Source organism: Lepidochelys kempii, chromosome 1 (assembly GCF_965140285.1).
Source record: "Lepidochelys kempii isolate rLepKem1 chromosome 1, rLepKem1.hap1, whole genome shotgun sequence".
Taxonomy (NCBI): domain Eukaryota; kingdom Metazoa; phylum Chordata; order Testudines; family Cheloniidae; genus Lepidochelys; species Lepidochelys kempii.
Window position 1 is genome coordinate 184,464,746 of NC_136380.1, and position 18,590 is coordinate 184,483,335.

Sequence of the window (18,590 nt, forward strand, 5' to 3'; positions counted from 1 at the left end):
CTGTTGTGCAAGCAGGGGAATAAGTAGGCTCTCATTGCTCTGGTATCAGATTTGCTTGGGTCACTGCAGGAGGAATACAGGAGGCTGCCAGGTTGGAAGCTTTTTAAAATGTCTTTAAATCTTCTTCTCTCTTTTTCAGTGGCATTTCCTAAAACTACTGCCTCTGACTGTATGTTTCCCAGTTTTGAACCCACTTACAAGAATAAGGATGAACACTGGCTCTCTAAGGGGAAATAACAATTCCCACTTCTAATCCCTCCCCTGGTTCTTCCAGTGAAAGAGGGGAGTCGAGGGCTGGTCAGTGCCGTGGAAATGAGATTGGGAGAAGAAGCAGGGCTTCCATGAGTTGTGGCTGAAGATGGGGTGACCACGGAAGTGGGGTGACCTTGCCCCATTGTAATCCTTGCCACTGGGGCGTTCTTCACTCCTGCAGAAGCCTGAATGAAGCTGTCATGAAAGCGTTCCTCTACACTCCATTTTCCTACAGTGATGAGGAGAAGCAGCAGCCAGTGGCCTCGTCATATTTCAGAAATGTCTGAGAGTGCCGTGGTACTGAATTATGTGCAGCAGCACCAATGTTTGATGTGCAGCTCTCCTGTTAGCTCATGGGAAGTGTGACGTGATAGACACTCACCCCACCACCAGCACAGCCTCCTTGCTCTGCTTGTCAGTGGGCAAACCTGGAAATCTATTTACATTGGTGTCAGTTCGCAGTTTATCAGTGTGGATTAGCAAGACTCCAGCATAGTTTACCAGGCTGTTTTATCCCTTATGTCTAATGCTCCTCATTTAAAAAAGAATTATTTTCTAACCAAAATGTATTATCTTTAGTTTTCTACCAGTACTCTTCATTTTACTCCTCCGTTGCAGGAAAAATCCCTTTTTCCTAACTCATCTTAATATTAATACCTCTTTGAGAGTGGTATGGGTGGGTGGGAGAGGGTGTGTGTATATTGTTACCATATCTCAGAGTCATCGTAAATACTCTACTCTTATCCAGTTATATTCCATGGACAGATCCTCAAAAGTATACCTCAGCTGAGGGCCTTCCCCACAAGTAATTCTTCATACAATATGACATCTGGCTCTTTGTCATTTTAGGTGGGAATTTGGCAAGCCCCTCTCTTTTGGTTTGGTTGGTTGGGTTGGGTTGAATTGTTTATTAGGATTTTTTAAGTTAAAGAGGCCTCCAGTGTCCCACATAGTACAACATATGTAGTTTACCGAAGTTGCATAATTCTGAATTATTACTTCCTTTATCCTACCACAGCAATTTCTATAAATACAATCCAGGATAGGATTCATCTTTTTTACAGTAGTGTTGCGAATGGCTCTCTGTCGAGCTTATTTCCTCCTTAATCCCCCAGGCTTTTTCCAGCGTTACTGCTTTCTAAATACTAGTCTGCCATTTTGTATCTGAGGATTATCATTTGTTGCCATTACATTATCTATTGAATCTCATCTGTTTTAATTCTGACCATCTCTGAGCTTGCCAGATCATTCTGTAATTTTAATTTTTGCAGCTGCATATTAGAAAAACATGATTCCTGGGCTGTTGTGTTATGACACATGTCCAGTTGCATTAGTGTAATAGATTCCACTGTAATTTCACACTGCAGAAGGAACCAGATGATCAGAATTTGCAACACATTGCTTCATTCTGAGGAATATGATTTTTTTGTGTGCACAATTAAATATATTCCAATTTTCATGTGAACAATTAAACATATTCCAATTCCAAAAAATATCTTCACTGTCAAAGAGCTATATGTATTCAGGGTTGGATATTGAGCGTGTTGTGCATTTTTTAAAGTGTGCTAGTGAATAAACAAATCCTATAAGGCCATTTGTCTCATCGTCAAAAACAAAAGCGTCCAGGAATTTGGGATCACATCCCTTCAATATCAGAAGTCAGCAAGTCCAGATTTATTGAGCTGTTTTGTAGGGTTGAGAGATTGGCCATTACTGACTGTGGCTATAGACATTCTAGTACTGACATGCTTCACCACCTGCACTAATCACCATGGTTCCTGAATGATTTGCAACAGAGAGAGAGAGAAGGAAGAAAATCCAAGTAGGGCTGGTGAAGAATGTGCATCAGTACAGAATGTCTCAGATACAAGGACTGTTTACCAACTTGTTCCACAGTCATAAAGTAGCCAAAGTGATCCTACTTTCTCTGTGCTAGAGAGAGTCAGAAAAGTCATATGCTGAAGAAGTTTTCTGGACTGTAAATCACATTGTAAACCTAGATTGCTCCACTGTACCAGAACATACTTTACTGTTAGGAATTATTTTCCTATTTCACAGAGGAAACTACCTTGAAACCTGAACTCACACAAGTAGTTGTCATGGATGCACTGACAGCAATCAGGGCCACCACTTGTGACATTACCCTTTGCTCTCTCTGGGATGGTAAACAAGAGTAGAGAAATCCTGGAACCCTTGCTAATGAAGACTGTCAACTCCTTTTCTACTACATGCTCATCTAATACAGACCCTGAAACATGCAATAGTTCACTATTAAAAAAAATCCCTTAAATGCATCCAAATGTCTAATCTCTCTTTTTTCTAAGCAAGCTAATTAAAAACAGTCTAGCTTGATTTGTCAAGCTCCCAATATCCTGCACCCTCTTAGCCCTGCTTCAGGCTAGAGCATGGCACAGAGACAGTATTGTTGCTCTGGTGGATGACTTACCTCTGGCCAGAGATGAGGAAACTACTTTCCAGGTCATCCTGTTGGCCCTCTCTGTTGATCACCAAATACTCCTGTCCCACTTCCAAGAGGGTGCCAGAGTGAATGGAACTGGAGTAGCCCTGAAATGGCACAGAGGTCCTTTCTCTAAAACTAATTGCCGAGGGTTGTTATAGGCAAGTGTTCCTCTACCTCCAAAGTTAAGTCCCACAAGGTTCAATCAATTTCCCCATTTTATTCAATAGTTATATGAAGCTGTTGAGAGTTGGTGAGGCAGTACAGGCTAAATTGTCCACAGTATCTGAGAGACACACACAGTTGTAAGTGTTCTTTATTTGAATTGTGAGCAGAATCCTCTCCCTATTTTCTCAGGCATCAGTTCAGTAAAGTACATCTATACAGCATCTGGATGAAGAGTAACTGGCTAGCTGTGAACTCAGGCAGGACTTGGCTGATAGGCCCTACCTCTGGCCAGAGACAAAAAAAGTACATTCATACTCCTCCTACTGGTCCCCTCTGATCACCCAATACTCCTGTCCCGTCTCCAAGAGGATGCAAGGATGAATGGAAATGGAACTAGAACAGAGAAATACTTCAGACACATGGCCTTCTTTCTGACATCTCTCTTTTTAGTTGTTCTGCAACTTTGGAGCACTATTGAATTCATCAGTGCTATTGATTGATACTAATAGATACAACAATTTTAAAAAAATGCTAACCTCTATCTATGAGTATCTAGAAGATGTGCCCCATCCTGTCAGTCAAGGATCTGGTCACAGTTATCCATATATCTGGGACCTCTGGGTTTGGAGATTTCAATTCATTTCATATAGGAATTAAGTCACACACCCTGAAAAGGCTCCAGTTGGTCCCAAATACAGCAGCCAGTCTGGTTAGCCACAAAGGTTGGCGTGAATACATAGCCTTGCTTTGTTCTCCGCTTTGACTCCCCAGTGAAGACACAGCCGGTTTCAAGGTTTCTGTTCTAATATTGAAACCCACCATCAGTCTGGTCCTAGCTACCTGACAGCTACCTTCCCTGAACTTAACCTGGGTCATAACACCCAGATTCCACTGGAATCAGGAAACTATTGACCAGTAGATGGTGCTCAGGAGACTAGGTGATGGAAGTTTCACAGGATCTGGGCCTCAATTATGGAGCTCATTACAAAGTTGGGTGCCATATAAGTACCTGCCAGTTGGGAAGATGTGTAAACAACTGGATAAAAAGTTAGATAATGGGCAAGGACTGAATGAATATTTATAAGGTTTAAATGAGTGAATGACATTTATATGGGAAATCTGTGGTAAAATTAGCAGGGGGAGGAGGGGATGAGAAAACAACAAAATAAGTGTCTAATATCATGTGTTTATTTGCATACATCCCTATCCCTCATCTCTTTGAGCATACATGTATGTTCAGTGTGCGTACTTAGATTGCAAATATTTCAGGGAAGGAATGTATTTATTTTTATGCCTATAAAATACGCGTTAGGCACTATCAATGGTAAATGTTGTGGGGCAAATTCTGCCCTTGGATATACATACACAACTCCCACTGAGGTCAATGCATCAAAGTCAAAGGGATTTGCATGTGCATATCTGAGCAGAATTTGTCCCTCTTGAAACTTACTTCAGGTGTGGGGGCAGTACTTATGGAAAGTTCATATCTGAAAATCAAAATGATTATTTTGGTTGTGTAGTATTGAATTTGTGGGGTTTAGCGTGATCTGTAGAATGCTAGGACTCTTGCTGGTTCCAGCTAATAGTTGTGTTATCCCCATGATAGAGAGAACAGCTGTAACATTAGGAAGATAACTTTGGTGAACCAATCCCCAGATTGTAAGGAATGTCAAGTTAGCATTGTCAAAATGTCTGCAAGTTATTCTCAAACCATTTTATTTCAGTACTTCCAATATCTGACTCCAAACATTGGCAAGATTTAGGGATGATAAAGAAATAAGATTACTGATGCTGGATGCCGGCTACTATATCTAACAAGTCCAGATGCCTTTACCTCTCAGTGTGGAGTATGAATGTTTTTTTCCATGATTGTATGGATTTCCAATCTTTCTTTCTCTTTGATATAAATGCTATATCACAGGGTTTCACTACATGACAACATATGGTGGTTATACTATTATGTGCAAAAAATGGATTTATGTGATTGTGTGTTAGGAGACCAGTTTTTTGCACATGGTTGCCAGCTAATAATGATTGCTAACAAGTGTAGCTGAAATACAGTGCTGTATCCTCTACTTACTGTATAACTAGGTTGTGCAAATTAAGGTGGTTGCCTTCTAGGAGTATCTTTCTGGCTTGGAAAATGTTCTGAAAGGAAATCCTCTGTAAAGATACAACAACAGGTCAAATAAATGAAATGCTCATAGTTTGGAACAAATGTTTTATGCATAGTTATTTCATATACTTATGAATTAGGTACATTGTGCAGCTTCTGAGAATTGTTAAATACCACGTAATACATATTGGACATATTGCAACTTATGTATTTTATTTTACACATGTGCAAATTGCAGTATGTATGTTCACAACAGAGATTCCTAGTGCAGAAAAACTAATGGTGGTATGATATGAGTAATGTAATATATGTGTGTGTGTGTTTGCCAATTTTTTTATATATTCCATGTGTCATATAACTCTCTCTGTGTGCACAGTGTGAAAATGGTAGTTAAACGTGTATCAGCAGGTGAAGTCATCCAGGGAAAAGGTCTAGAATGAGTATATGAAGGAGCTAAGGAGAGAGCCCTTTGGCTTCTCGCAAAGCGGAAAGTAGAAAGGAGGAAGAGCTACTAGAGGAGATGCTGAAAGAGCAGGTAGAGTAGAACCAGGAGAGAACAGTATCCTGTAAGTCAACCCAGGACAATTCTTTTTAATGCAGGTTGTGTAAGCTTTTCAAGATTGTGTTTTTTTTCTTTTTCTTATATGTTTGTATGGTGCCTCGCACACTGGGGCTAGGCTCCATAGGCGCTATCATTATAATATATAGCACATAATAATTATCATACATTACTCATAGCATACCAGTTCAATGGAGAAATAGATTTCACTCTCCAAACGGTTAATCTGGCACTTTTAAAAATAAATTGGGAGAAAAATACTACAACTAAATTATAACACACTATTATACATTGCATTATGAGGCAGACGCTTTCAACACTACAGTAGTGTCTATTGTTAGCATCTGTGGGGAGCCTAAGACATATTGCAGTAGAAATATATTGAAAATTGCAAGGAAAATTCAATATATTACATATCTTATTGAGTTTCAATAAGCCTATTCCTTAGTTTATATCCATTCCACATGCATGCAAAATTTCACACAGCACATACTTATTCTACTGTGTTTTACTTCTTCATTAATAGTGAGAACAGTTTCTTGTATTTTAGATATACTAGTACATTTTTCCATGAAAAGGCAACTATAAACTTGATTTTTTTTCAAAGAATACATGTTAGTGATTAGTTCTGTACAAAAGTATGAAAGGAATAAAGTTCCAAAGCATGGTATTATCTTGACAAGATTCCACATAAACTTTATTTAGGTAGTAACAGTAGTGCTCTTCTGTAACTGGGCTGTAGTCAACTCTAACTATACAGGAAAGATAAATCAAGTTTATGTATTGTTATTTGAAGAGGAGAGGAAAAATGGATATGATTTTAGTTTAGCGTTAGCTCTTTGAAGACTGTCATCAACAGACAACAAACCAACTTTTTGGAAAAGAACATTATAATACTGGTGCCATTTGCAACATTGATGCTAAGCATTTCCATTATTAATCCCTTTTTCCCATGGTTTTAGTAAAAGTTCACTCCAGGCTGAAACTTGGTATGTCAGGTCTCAGCTCTTAAGCAGTGGTTGTTTCTACCAGTTTTCAAGAAAATTGATTTAGCTGTTTTTATGTTCTATGACAGAGAAAAAAATGATGGTTCTGGTGGTGTTTACTATTTCAAGTGCTGCTTTTTTTCTGCTTGTAAAATAAAACTGCTTTGCTATTGGCATCTTTCATAGCCCTTTTGTGCTCCAGTGGAATACGTAACTGTTCTTTTAAGTGTATGAAATTCTGATTGAATGTTGGCACTTGTTTAGGGAAATACCATAACAGGTACATAAAGTTGACCTGAAGGCGCATTTTGCTTGTGATACATTAGGCAGTATTGAGGCAATTGAGGGAAAATTATATTAATTTACAACATTAAATATAGGGTATTAAATATTCAAATAATATTTGGTAAAAAGAAGGCAAAATTCAATCATAGTTTCAGATAATTTGTTTTAACACATATGACATTCATCCAAATTATGTACCTGTGTAATAGTTAAACTATTTAGAGCCAGTGTTTCATATGGAAAATAATTTTTCCCATCCCTCAAAAAGGTCAGTAACCTTTGTATAACAGAGTTCCACTTTTGTGTCTGAACTACTTGCATGTGATTAGAATTGGAATGTTCTGAGGTCATTTCTGAGCTGGCCCCTAAAAGGACGGCAAAAGTTGAACTGTTGTGAGGAGTACTGGCCAGAAAAGCCTCACTCATCATCTTTCTATTTATCTGCTGATATGGGAGGAGCTCACATGTTCTGCCTTGGAAGATGCTTATTTATGTGTGGCTGCAGTAGCTTTTCATGAGCTTGTTTTCACCAGTTGGTAGGTCAGTATACCTCTGGTACTTGGCTTTCTCGTTTTATCTTCTGTGCTTTTCATCATGTTTCTTCTTATGTTATGTATATTTCTCTTCCTATTTTCTGGATGGAGTCTCTCATGTGACTGAAATATGTCCATCATGGACAACTACAATCACTATTTGGAGCAGTTCATGACACACTTGGATGTGAAATCTGCTCAAAGGTGTCACCTTTAAGTCATCAGGCCCCAAGGAGAACATGCCAGGCTTTAGCTGACCTACTCTGAAGCAACCAATAAATCCAACTTGAAGTCAGTGCAAAAGAGCTTCCTTCAAGGCAGCAGATTCAAAAATAATTTTTTTGCTGGTAGATGATATTCTGTCAGAACTGCTAAGTTTGGTGCAGCTCTGCCTTAGTAGGTGCCCAGAGCAGCAATTTAATAACTTTGCAATGATTTGTGAACATCCAAATTTAGCAACCAGAGAGTCATGATAGAGATTCATTTTCATCAGGGTTTAGATAGAAATAGATTGTGGAACTGAACTCTAACATAGGAGTCAGAATGGAGCCTCTCCCAAAGAGGAAGTTGCAGTCCACATCAGTGACTGTATATCTTGGTTCTCCCTAGTAAATAAACCTAAATGTTCTGGTTATTATAGTTGTCCTATTTGCACTTTGGCTTTCAGAGAGCTGGTGGCCCCAAAACACAACCAGGCCACAAGGTTTTTGGCTATTCTGAGGTGGATGACACTATCTCTCTCTTTTTTTTCTCTGATGCAAAACAAATTCTGAAACCTCAGAATTTTTTGCAAAACAGAATTCTTCCTTTTCAGTCATCCCTACAAATTGTTACAATGGGTATCAACATTGTAAGTGCATCTGAAGAATGAAGAAGTAGAGTTTATATCATCATTTTAATAGCAAATAATTGCTTAAAATGCTTTGGGAAACCTGATATTCCAAACCACTGTGTGTGCCAATGGATATTTTAAAAATAACAACATTTGTGGGAAACTGTGTATTACTAAGCTGGTAGGAAATAGAGTTTGTCTGACTATGCTGGAAGGAGGACAGGACACAGTGGATATGGTTTAATTAGGCTGCAACTTTATTTCTAAATGTCTGAGAGTACCTGGCAGATAAAACAGTACATTGCAGGCAATTAATTGTCAATTGTATATACCCGTGGGGTGGGGGCTGCTGTCAGCCTTCCCCCTTTACCCATCCTGGCCCCCAGTCAAACTGGTGCTGGGATCCCTCAGGTTAAAGAGGTGGGATGGCTCCCTGCCATACCAGTCGTAGGAGCCCAGACCTCCCCCCCACCCCACACACATTTCCACTTCTTTAAATAATACCTCCTTTAAATCCTTTACCAGTCCATTTTCTCCAATCACTGTATACCTCCCTCATGGAGTGTCTGCACTGGACATCTGCTCCATGCTTACAAAATTAGTTGCAATATCATAGCTTAATTCCCATTTCATATTCACCTGAACTATTCAACCCACTGTGGTTAAGGCAGAAACCTCCCACACACACACCTCTCACCTTGGCCAATCTGGTGATGAGGGAAAACATCCTTCCCAGCTGCTAGTGAAAGATCTGCAAAAAGGGGTAAACGGTTGGGTGTCAGTATTTTCAGATGATACAAAATTACTCAAGATAGTTAAATCCAAACCAGACTGAAGAATTAAAAAGAGATTTCACTAAACTGGGTGTCTGGGCAACAAAATGGCAGATGAAATTCAATGCAGATAAATGTGAAGTAATGCACATTGGAAAACATAATCCCAATTGTACATACAAAATTATGATCTAAATTATCTGTTATCACTCAAGAAAGAGATCTTGGAGTCATTGTGGATAATTCTCTGAAAACATCCACTCAATGTGCTGCAACAGTCAAAAAAAGCTAACAATGTTAGGAACTATTAGGAAAGGGAGAGATAATAGGACAGAAAATATAATGTCACTATATAAATCCATGGTATGACCACACCTTGAATACTGCATACAGTTCTGGTTGCCCCATCTCAGAAAAGATATATTAGAATTGGAAAAGGTACAGAGAAGGGCAACAAAAATGATTAGGGGTATGGAATAGCTTCCATATAAGGAGAGATTAAAAAGACTGGGGTTATTCAGGTTGGAAAAGAGACGACTATGGGGGGAATATCATAGAAGTTCATGAAATCATGGATGGTGTGGAGAAAGTGAATGGGGGAGTGTTATTTACCCCTTCACATAACACAAGAACCAGGGCATCACCCAATGAAATTAATAGGCAGCAGGTTTCAAACAAACATAAGAAAGTACTTTCTTCACAAACTACATAGTCAACCTATTGAACTCATTGCTGGGGGGATGTTGTGAAAGCCAAAAGTATAACTGGGTTCAAAAAAGAATTAGGTAATTTCATGGAGGATATATACATCAGTGGCTATTAGTCAAGATCGTCAGGGATGCAACCCCATGTTCTGGGTGTCCCTAAACCTCTGACTGCCAGCAGCTGGGACTGGACAATGGGATGTATCACTGAATAATTGCCCTGTTCTGTTCATTCCATCTGAAGCTGCTGGCACTGGCCACTGTCAAACCACAGGATACTGGGATATTGGCCTGACCTTGTTGGGCCATTCTTAAATTCTTATGTAAAGAACCAACTAAGTAATGCACACTACATCTTGAGAAAACCTGGTATTTAATGACTTCCATGGGTGGAAGTGTGGGTGATGCTCAACTGATCCAGGTAAAAGAGGGCTTTTCTTGCACTGGTATAGACCTAAATACTCTTTCCTCTCTTCTGGTGACCTGGGGAGGAGAGGGTGATGGGTCTGCTGACCTGGTTCAGGCAGCTACAGCAAGTCTCTCTGGTTTTGTAGTCATTTAAGGAGCCACACACCTTTTCCTACAAGCCAGAAGATGGCCCCCACTGCTTAATATGAGGCTGATATGGGCCTCACTGCTTCATGTGGGGCATTGTTCAGAATATAAAAGTGTATGGTGCAGGTAATTCCATAATCAGGTACATATACCCAAGGGAAGCTTCTCTCAGGCCTCCCCCCTTACCCATCCTGGTCCCCAGCCAACCCATTGTTGGGACCCTCTCAACCTCCCTTGAATGAAGATGAAGGGGTGCTATAAGGGAGGTGTGGGTTGGCTCCCTGTCATACCAGTCATAAGAATCCCCCCCCCCCCCGATTCCAATCCTTTAAAGAATACCTTCTTTTAATCCTTTACCAATGCATTTTATCTGATCACCATATCCCTTCCTTATGAAGTTCTCCTAATCCACTAGGTTTGGTGTCTCTTGCCCTCTTGGGGGGAGGGGGAGAGGAGAGGGATAAGTGACCACCCTCCCCTCCCCCATTTAGATCCCCCAGAGGAAAAGTAGAAAAGTTCCCTGAAACCCACTGAGTTCATCCCTTCAGACATCCATTGTAGCATTGGACAGAAAGGACTTACTTTCATACCTTGCCCCTGAAACTTCCATCTGGTGCTGGTCATATTGCTAACACAGTTCCTATTTTTAAGAAAGGAAAAAAAAAGTGATCCGGGTAACTACAAGGCTGTTAGTATGCAAGGTCTTGGAAAAAATTTTGAAGGAGAAAGTAGTTAAGGACATTGAGGTCAATGATAATTGGGACAAAATACAACATGGTTTTACAAAAGGTAGATCATGTCAAACCAACCTGATCTCCTTCTTTGAGAAGGTAACAGATTTTTTTAGACAAAGGAAACACAGTGGATAAGGAATAGGTGGATAAGGAACTGGTTAAAGGGGAGACTACAACGGGTCACACTGAAAGGTGTTGAACTATCAGGCTGGAAGGAGGTTACTAGTGGAGTTCCTCAGGGATCAGTTTGGGGACCAATCTTATTTAATCTTTTTATTACTGACCTTGGCACAAAAAGCAGGAATGTGCTAATAAAGTTTTCAGATGACATGAAGCTGGGAGGTATTGCCAATACAGAGAAGGACTAGGATATCCTACAGGAAGATCTGGATGACTTTGTAAATTGGAGTAATAGTAATCGGAGGAAATTCAATAGTGAAAAGTTTTAGGTCATGCATTTAGGGATTAATAACAAGAATTTTTGTTATTAACTGGGGAAGCATCACTTGGAAGTAATCAGGGGTGAAGATAAGTCTAGGGACTTATCGGTACGGGGCTGGGCTGTGGCCGGCTCTGGCCCCTGGAAGGGTCAGAGCCAACCCTGGCCCACCCTGTACCGGTAAGTGCCTCCCCCTGCCGGGGTAACAGCGGCAGCCGCGGGCTCTGGCAGCAGTTTACAGGCCCGGGGCCCTTTAAATCATCCCTGGAGCCCCACCTCTCCTTCTCCAGGGCTCTGGGGACGGGGCTCTGGCCGCCGCTACCGCCCTGGGCCCTTTAAATCGCCACCCCAGCCCCGCCGCTGCTACCCCAAGGCTCTGGCAGCAATTTAAAGGGCCGGGGGCTCCAGCCGCTGCTGGGAGCTGCAGGCCTTTAAATTGCGCCTGGGGTAGCCAATCCACCCTGGTACGACGTACCGGCTCTTGGCAGTACACCGTACCGGGGCATACTGGCTTACTTTCACCTCTGGAAGTAACAGAGGAGGAGGACAAGGACCTCGGAGTATTGGTTGATCACAGGATGACTATGAGCCGCCAATGTGATATGGCCATGAAAAAAGCTAATGCGGTCTTGGGATGCATCAGGGGAGGTATTTCCAGTAGAGATAAGGAGGTGTTAGTATCGTTATACAAGGCCTCACCTGGAATACTGTGTGCAGTTCTGGTCTCCCATGTTTAAGAAAGATGAATTTAAACTGGAACAGGTACAGAGAAGGACTACTAGGATGATCCAAGGAATGGAAAACCTGTCTTATGAAAGGAGACTCAAGGAGCTTGGCTTGTTTAGCCTAACCAAAAGAAGGCTGAGGGGAGATATGATTGCTCTCTATAAATATATCAGAGGGATAAATACCACAGAGGGAGAAGAATTATTTAAGCTCAGTACCAATGTGGACGCAAGAACAAATGGATATAAACTGGCCATCAGGAAGTTTTAGACTTGAAATTAGACGAAGGTTTCTAACCACCAGAGGAGTGAAGTACTGGAACAGCCTTCCAAGGGAACCAGTGGGGGTAAAAGACATATCTGGCTTCAAGACTAAGCTTGATAAGTTTATGGAAGGGATGATATGATGGGATAGCCTAATTTTGGCAATTAATTGATCTTCAACTATTAGCGATAGATATGCCCAATGGCCTATGATGGGATGTTAGATGGGGTGGGATCTGAGTTACTACAGAGAATTCTTTCCTGGGTGTCTGGCTGGTGAGTCTTGCCCACATGCTCAGGGTTCAGCTGATGGCCATATTTGGAGTCTGGAAGGAATTTTCCTCAAGGGGAGATTGGCAGAGGCCCTAGGGGATTTTTGCCTTCCCCTGCAGTGTGGGGCATGGGTCACTTGCTGGAGGATTCTCTGCACCTCGAAGGCTTTAAACCACGATTTGAGGACTTCAATAGCTCAGACATAGGTTAGAGGTTTGTTACAGGACTGGGTGGCTGCGATTCTGTGGCCTGCGTTTTGCAGGTCAGACTAGACGATCATAATGGTCCCTTCTGACCTTAAAGTCTATGATTCTATATTCCCCCCTGCCTGTTGTGTCACTGTTCTGTCCTGCTTCTAGGAAACAAATGAAAATCAAGGGATGGTATTTTGGATTCATTGTTCTGTTGCATACTTGTGTAGTAGTTCAGATGATTTAATATCATTTGATACAATGCAAGGGACCAAAATGTAGCTGAGACTGGTTACATCACTGAATCCCAATATTAAATATGTAATAATTTATATGGTCACATTTTGCTTTTCAGCTGATTTTGAGACTATCCAAAAACTGTTCAAATGTTGTAATTCCCTCAAAGGAAAAAAATAACATCATAATCTATATTTAACTGGTCTATGTCCCCATATAACTGATTTGTAATTAAAAATGTTCATTAGACTGCTGCATTTAAACCTATTGAATAACATACTATACTGTATTAATGTAATATTTTGTATCTTTAACATATACATTTTGTTTTCCAGCCCTGAGGGACAACAGGATTGAGCTGGTTCGAGCTTCATGGCATGAACTGAGCATCAGCATCAGTGATGTGTCTCTGTCAGATGAAGGGCAATACACCTGTTCTTTATTTACTATGCCTGTCAAAACTTCCAAGGCTTTTCTCACTGTTCTGGGTAAGTATAGCTGGCTGAGAATACCAAAGTGAAATGAGTTAAGAGAGGAGTTCTAAGACTTCTCAAATCTTGGTAAATATTTCTAGGGTGAATTTTCAGAAAACGTAGCAGAAGATGCATGTAAAACACCCTCTCTTACTTTCTCTAAAGATTGCTTGACTTGAACCATGCCAAGGAATAGCAAGCCCCTTATTATGTGTGAAGTGGCAGGACCATGAATTACAGTGCACATCAATAGCACCACTGAGTGCTCCTTAAAATGGACATAACCTCTATATCCCAAGCACCAAAGGGGTTAACAGGGTGCATGTGTTCATCTCCTAACAATGTACTGTATAGTGCAAAGGAGACAAAACCAGAGAGCGTGAAATCAAAAAGGGCTTTAAAGGCTCATAGTTTTTCCTTAGCTATGCATTTTTTTGGCTCATTCTATTTTCTTTTTTCCTCTACAAAGTGCATATTTTCCCTGAAGCTTCTTGTATGCTTCATCCTCTAAATGCTCTGCCATTTTCCCCAAAGGTTAGACACACACACACACACACACACTAGATTTATAGAGATGCCCAAAAAATAACGTTTCAGTTCCAAGCTTTATGTGATTCTGTCAATGTCAGTCGCCCAATCAGCTGAAATTGCTATAGTTCATTGAAAGACACATGTGAACTTAACAAGTGATATGATTTTAAAGATTGATTTTTGTTTCCATTTTGTTTTGTTTTGCTTTGCTTTTTATATATAGAAAAGCAGGCAGTTGAATTTAATAGGACTAATGCAAGATGTTCTCTGGGCTAGTACTATTAAAGTTAATCCAGCCAGGGAATTGGTTTTGTGCATAGGATATGAAATATGCCTCTGTGAGTCCCACTGAGTCTATTTTACAAAAATCTTCACAAGTTTGCCATTAAGGACAAAAAATATCTGCTCAAAGCAAAGTATTTTGGGATAACAAATGCCTAAGGGTTAATTTTTTTTCTGTAGAGAGCCATCTCCAGATCCAAAGAATAGATGATCAGTCAAATTCAACCTATTAAATGGCAGTGGGACACAGATAAAAGGGTGTTACAAAAGTAAAAAGCCAAACATCTAATCAGTAGCTTCTAATCAGGGTGGCTTAATTTTTTATGGTCTATTTTGTTTTTTTTGTTTGTTTGTTTGTTTGTTTTTTTACATGACTGCTTTCCAACATCATCTGTTTTCTTTCCAGTGAAAAGACAGCAGCAAGGTTTCAGAAGCATCTGTCTCACAATAATTTTATTTGTCTATAAGAACTTGCATTTGAAATTCTTCTAAAGATGCCCCTATATGAGAGTAACATTCTTTTTCTTTCTTTGTAGTTTATTCCATGCCATCATATTAATCAGAAAGATGATTTATATGCAGAAATATTCTTTCTATTCATTGGTCTGATTTGGATTAGAAGATTTTAATGTACAGGGATTATTAAAGATGCCATTTCATGCCTCTGAAAAGTAGGAGTAGTTTTATTACAGAATCTACACTGTGATGGGTGCTGTTGTTTGTGTTTGGAGTAATGTTTGATTGTGTGCCGTGTTTATCAGTTTCCTTTGGAAAAGGAGAGACATAAACAAACCAAATTGCAAGATGCAGAGCACAGAGTGGAATTTCAGTGACTGGTCCCTTTATCGAGGAATCAGAGTAGCAGCCGTGTTAGTCTGTATCTGCAAAAAGAAAAGGAGGACTGGTGGCACCTTAGACACTAACAAATTTATTTGAGCATAAGCTTTCATGAGCTACAGCTCACTTCATCGGATGCATGCAGTGGAAAATACAGTGGGGAGATTTTATATACACAGAGAACATGAAACAATGAGTGTTACCATACACAGTAAAAAGAAAAGGAGTACTTGTGGCACCTTAGAGACTAACCAATTTATTTGAGCATGAGCTTTCGTGAGCTACAGCTCACTTCATCGGATGCATACTGTGGAAACTGCAGAAGACATTATATACACAGAGACCATGAAACAATACCTCCTCCCACCCCACTCTCCTGCTGGTAATAGCTTATCTAAAGTGATCATCAAATTGGGCCATTTCCAGCACAAATCCAGGTTTTCTCACCCTCTGCCCCCCCCCACACACACACAAACTCACTCTCCTGCTGGTAATAGCCCATCCAAAGTGACCACTCTCTTTAAAATGACAGGTTTCAGAGTAACAGCTGTGTTAGTCTGTATTCGCAAAAAGAAAAGGAGTACTTGTGGCATCCCAGAGACCAACCAACCCATTTGAACATGAGCTTTCGTGAGCCACAGCTCACCTCATCGGATGCACCCGATGAAGTGAGCTGTAGCCCACGAAAGCTCACGTCCAAATAAACTGGCTAGTCTCTAAGGTGCCACAAGTACTCCCTTTCTCTTTAAAATGTGTATGATAATCAAGGTGGGCCATTTCCAGCACAAATCCAGGTTTTCTCACCTCCCCAACCCCCTCCAAGAACCACACACACAAACTCACTCTCCTGTTGGTAATAGCTTATCCAAAGTGACCACTCTCCTCACAATGTGTATGAAAATCAAGGTGGGCCATTTCCAGCACAAATACAGGTTTTCTCACCCCTCCACCCCCCCCTTTTTATTTTCAAAAAAACACACAAAAAAACCCTCACTCTCCTGCTGGTAATAGCTTATCCAAAGCGACCACTCTTCCTACAATGTGCATGATAATCAAGGTGGGCCATTTCCAGCACAAATCCAGGTTTTCTCACCCCCCCACCCCCATACACACACAAACTCACTCTCCTGCTGGTAATAACTCATCCAAACTGACCACTCTCCTTACAATGTGCATGATAATCAAGGTGGGCCATTTCCAGCATAAATCCAAGTTTAACCAGAACGTCGGGGGTGGGAGGGTAGAAAAAAACAAGGGGAAATAGGCTACCTTGCATAATGACTTAGCCACTCCCAGTCTCTATTTGAGCCTAAATTAATAGTATCCAATTTGCAAATGAATTCCAATTCAGCAGTTTCTCGCTGAAGTCTGGATTTGAAGTTTTTTTGTTGTAAGATAGCGACATTCATGTCTGTGATTGCGTGACCAGAGAGATTGAAGTGTTCTCTGACTGGTTTATGAATGTTAGAATTCTTGACATCTGATTTGTGTCCATTTATTCTTTTACGTAGAGACTGTCCAGTTTGACCAATGTACATGGCAGAGGGGCATTGCTGGCACATGATGGCATATATCACATTGGTGGATGTGCAGGTGAATGAGCCTCTGATAATGTGGCTGATGTTATTAGGCCCTTTGATGGTGTCCCCTGAATAGATATGTGAGCACAGTTGGCAATGGGCTTTGTTGCAAGGATAGGTTCCTCGGTTAGTGGTTCTGTTGTGCGGTATGTGGTTGTTGGTGAGTATTTGCTTCAGGTTGGGGGGCTGTCTGTAGGCAAGGACTGGCCTGTCTCCCAAGATTTGTGAGAGTGTTGGGTAACGAGAGTGATCAGGTAAGGTGAGCTATCACCAGCAGGAGAGGAAAAAAAAAACCTTTTGTAGTGATTATCAAGGTGAGCCATTTCCAGCAGTTGACAAGAACATGTGAGGAACAGTGTGGGTAGGCGGTGGAAAATAAACATGGGAAAATAGTTTTAGTTGGTATAATGACACATCCACTCCCAGTCTTTATTCAAGCATAATGTAATGGTGTCCAGTCGCAGAACACTTCAATCTCTCTGGTCACTCGATTACAGACCTAAAAGTTGCAATTCTTCACCAAAAAAACTTCAAAAACAGACTCCAATGAGAGACTGCTGAATTGGAATTAATTTGCAAACTGGACACCATTACATTAGGCTTGCATAAAAACTGGGAGTGGATGTGTCATTACACAAAGTAAAACTATTTCCCTGTGTTTCCCCCCCCCCCCCCCCCCCCCCCGTTCCTCACACATTCTTGTCAACTGCTGGAAATGGCCCACCTTGATTATCACTACAAAAGGTCTTTTTTTTTCTCTCCTGCTGGTGATAGCTCACCTTACCTGATCACTCTTGGTACAATGTGTATGGTAACACCCATTGTTTCATGTTCTCTGTGTATATAAAATCTCCCCACCGTATTTTCCACTGCATGCATCCGATGAAGTGAGCTGTAGCTCATGAAAGCTTATACTCAAATAAATTTGTTAGTCTCTAAAGTGCCACAAGTACTCCTTTTCTTTATCCAGGAATGAAAATCTGTGAATTAATTGAAACATTCCAGATGTAAAGGGTAAACCTAATCCGTATTCTGAGAGCTTTTAGAATCTGTGGAAAGATATATCCCCTCAAAATAAGTAATTTCTGTGTGTTACTAAGCCTGTCATTGAATATAACTAAATATTCTCAATTTTATTCACAGTTCTTTATTTTAAAAATCTCCCTCCATTCCTCAAAACATAACCCTTGCCATCTCTAATGTTCTGAGTAGGTTGTTTAATGGGCATAGGACCTGATCCAGAGCTCACTGAATCAATGGAAGAATTCCTGTGAATTCTGTGTGCTTTGGATCGGGCCCATTATTACTATATATTAGTTAAATCTGAAAAGGAAGAATTTTTTTGTCTTTCTTTTTGCTCTCCTTTTGTGTTAGGATTCCCTGAATTCATGCTGGAACTGTCTGTTAAAATGCAGCTGGATCAGTTTGGATTTTGTTCCTGGTTGTGTTTCATTTTAACAAGAGTAGTTAATATATTCCACGCCTCCCACCCAAAATAATCTTCTTAAAATACAGATATCCACTCTATATCTAGCAATAGGAAGTCAATCTGAACTTGAATATAAAGTATGAGAAAAGCTGGATTGGTTTAAAATGAACATACAAAACATGTTCATTTTCTTCGATTAAACTCAAGTATGGTTCAGATTCACTGGTCAGTTTAAAATAGAAAACGGAATTCAGTGACACTTGTTGTTAGGTTTATTCACTTAATGATTGACAGACCTATCTGTTATTTCTTTTGGCAATTGACCTCTAATAGGTTAACCTTATCAACTGACAACCCTCTGGTCAAAGGCTTAA

General features: G+C 40.4%; 1 protein-coding gene across 4 annotated transcripts in view; it reads left to right on the forward strand.

The window, feature by feature from the left end:
- Positions 1-18,590, forward strand: part of CADM2 (cell adhesion molecule 2) — a 1,024,844-nt gene that overhangs the window by 847,827 nt on the left and 158,427 nt on the right. For all 4 annotated transcript variants that reach the window (XM_073304112.2, XM_078847945.1, XM_073304121.2 and 1 more), the window contains one exon: positions 13,420-13,572. In XM_073304112.2, the coding sequence (XP_073160213.1) occupies positions 13,420-13,572 (153 nt within the window). The remainder of the gene's footprint in view (positions 1-13,419; positions 13,573-18,590) is intronic.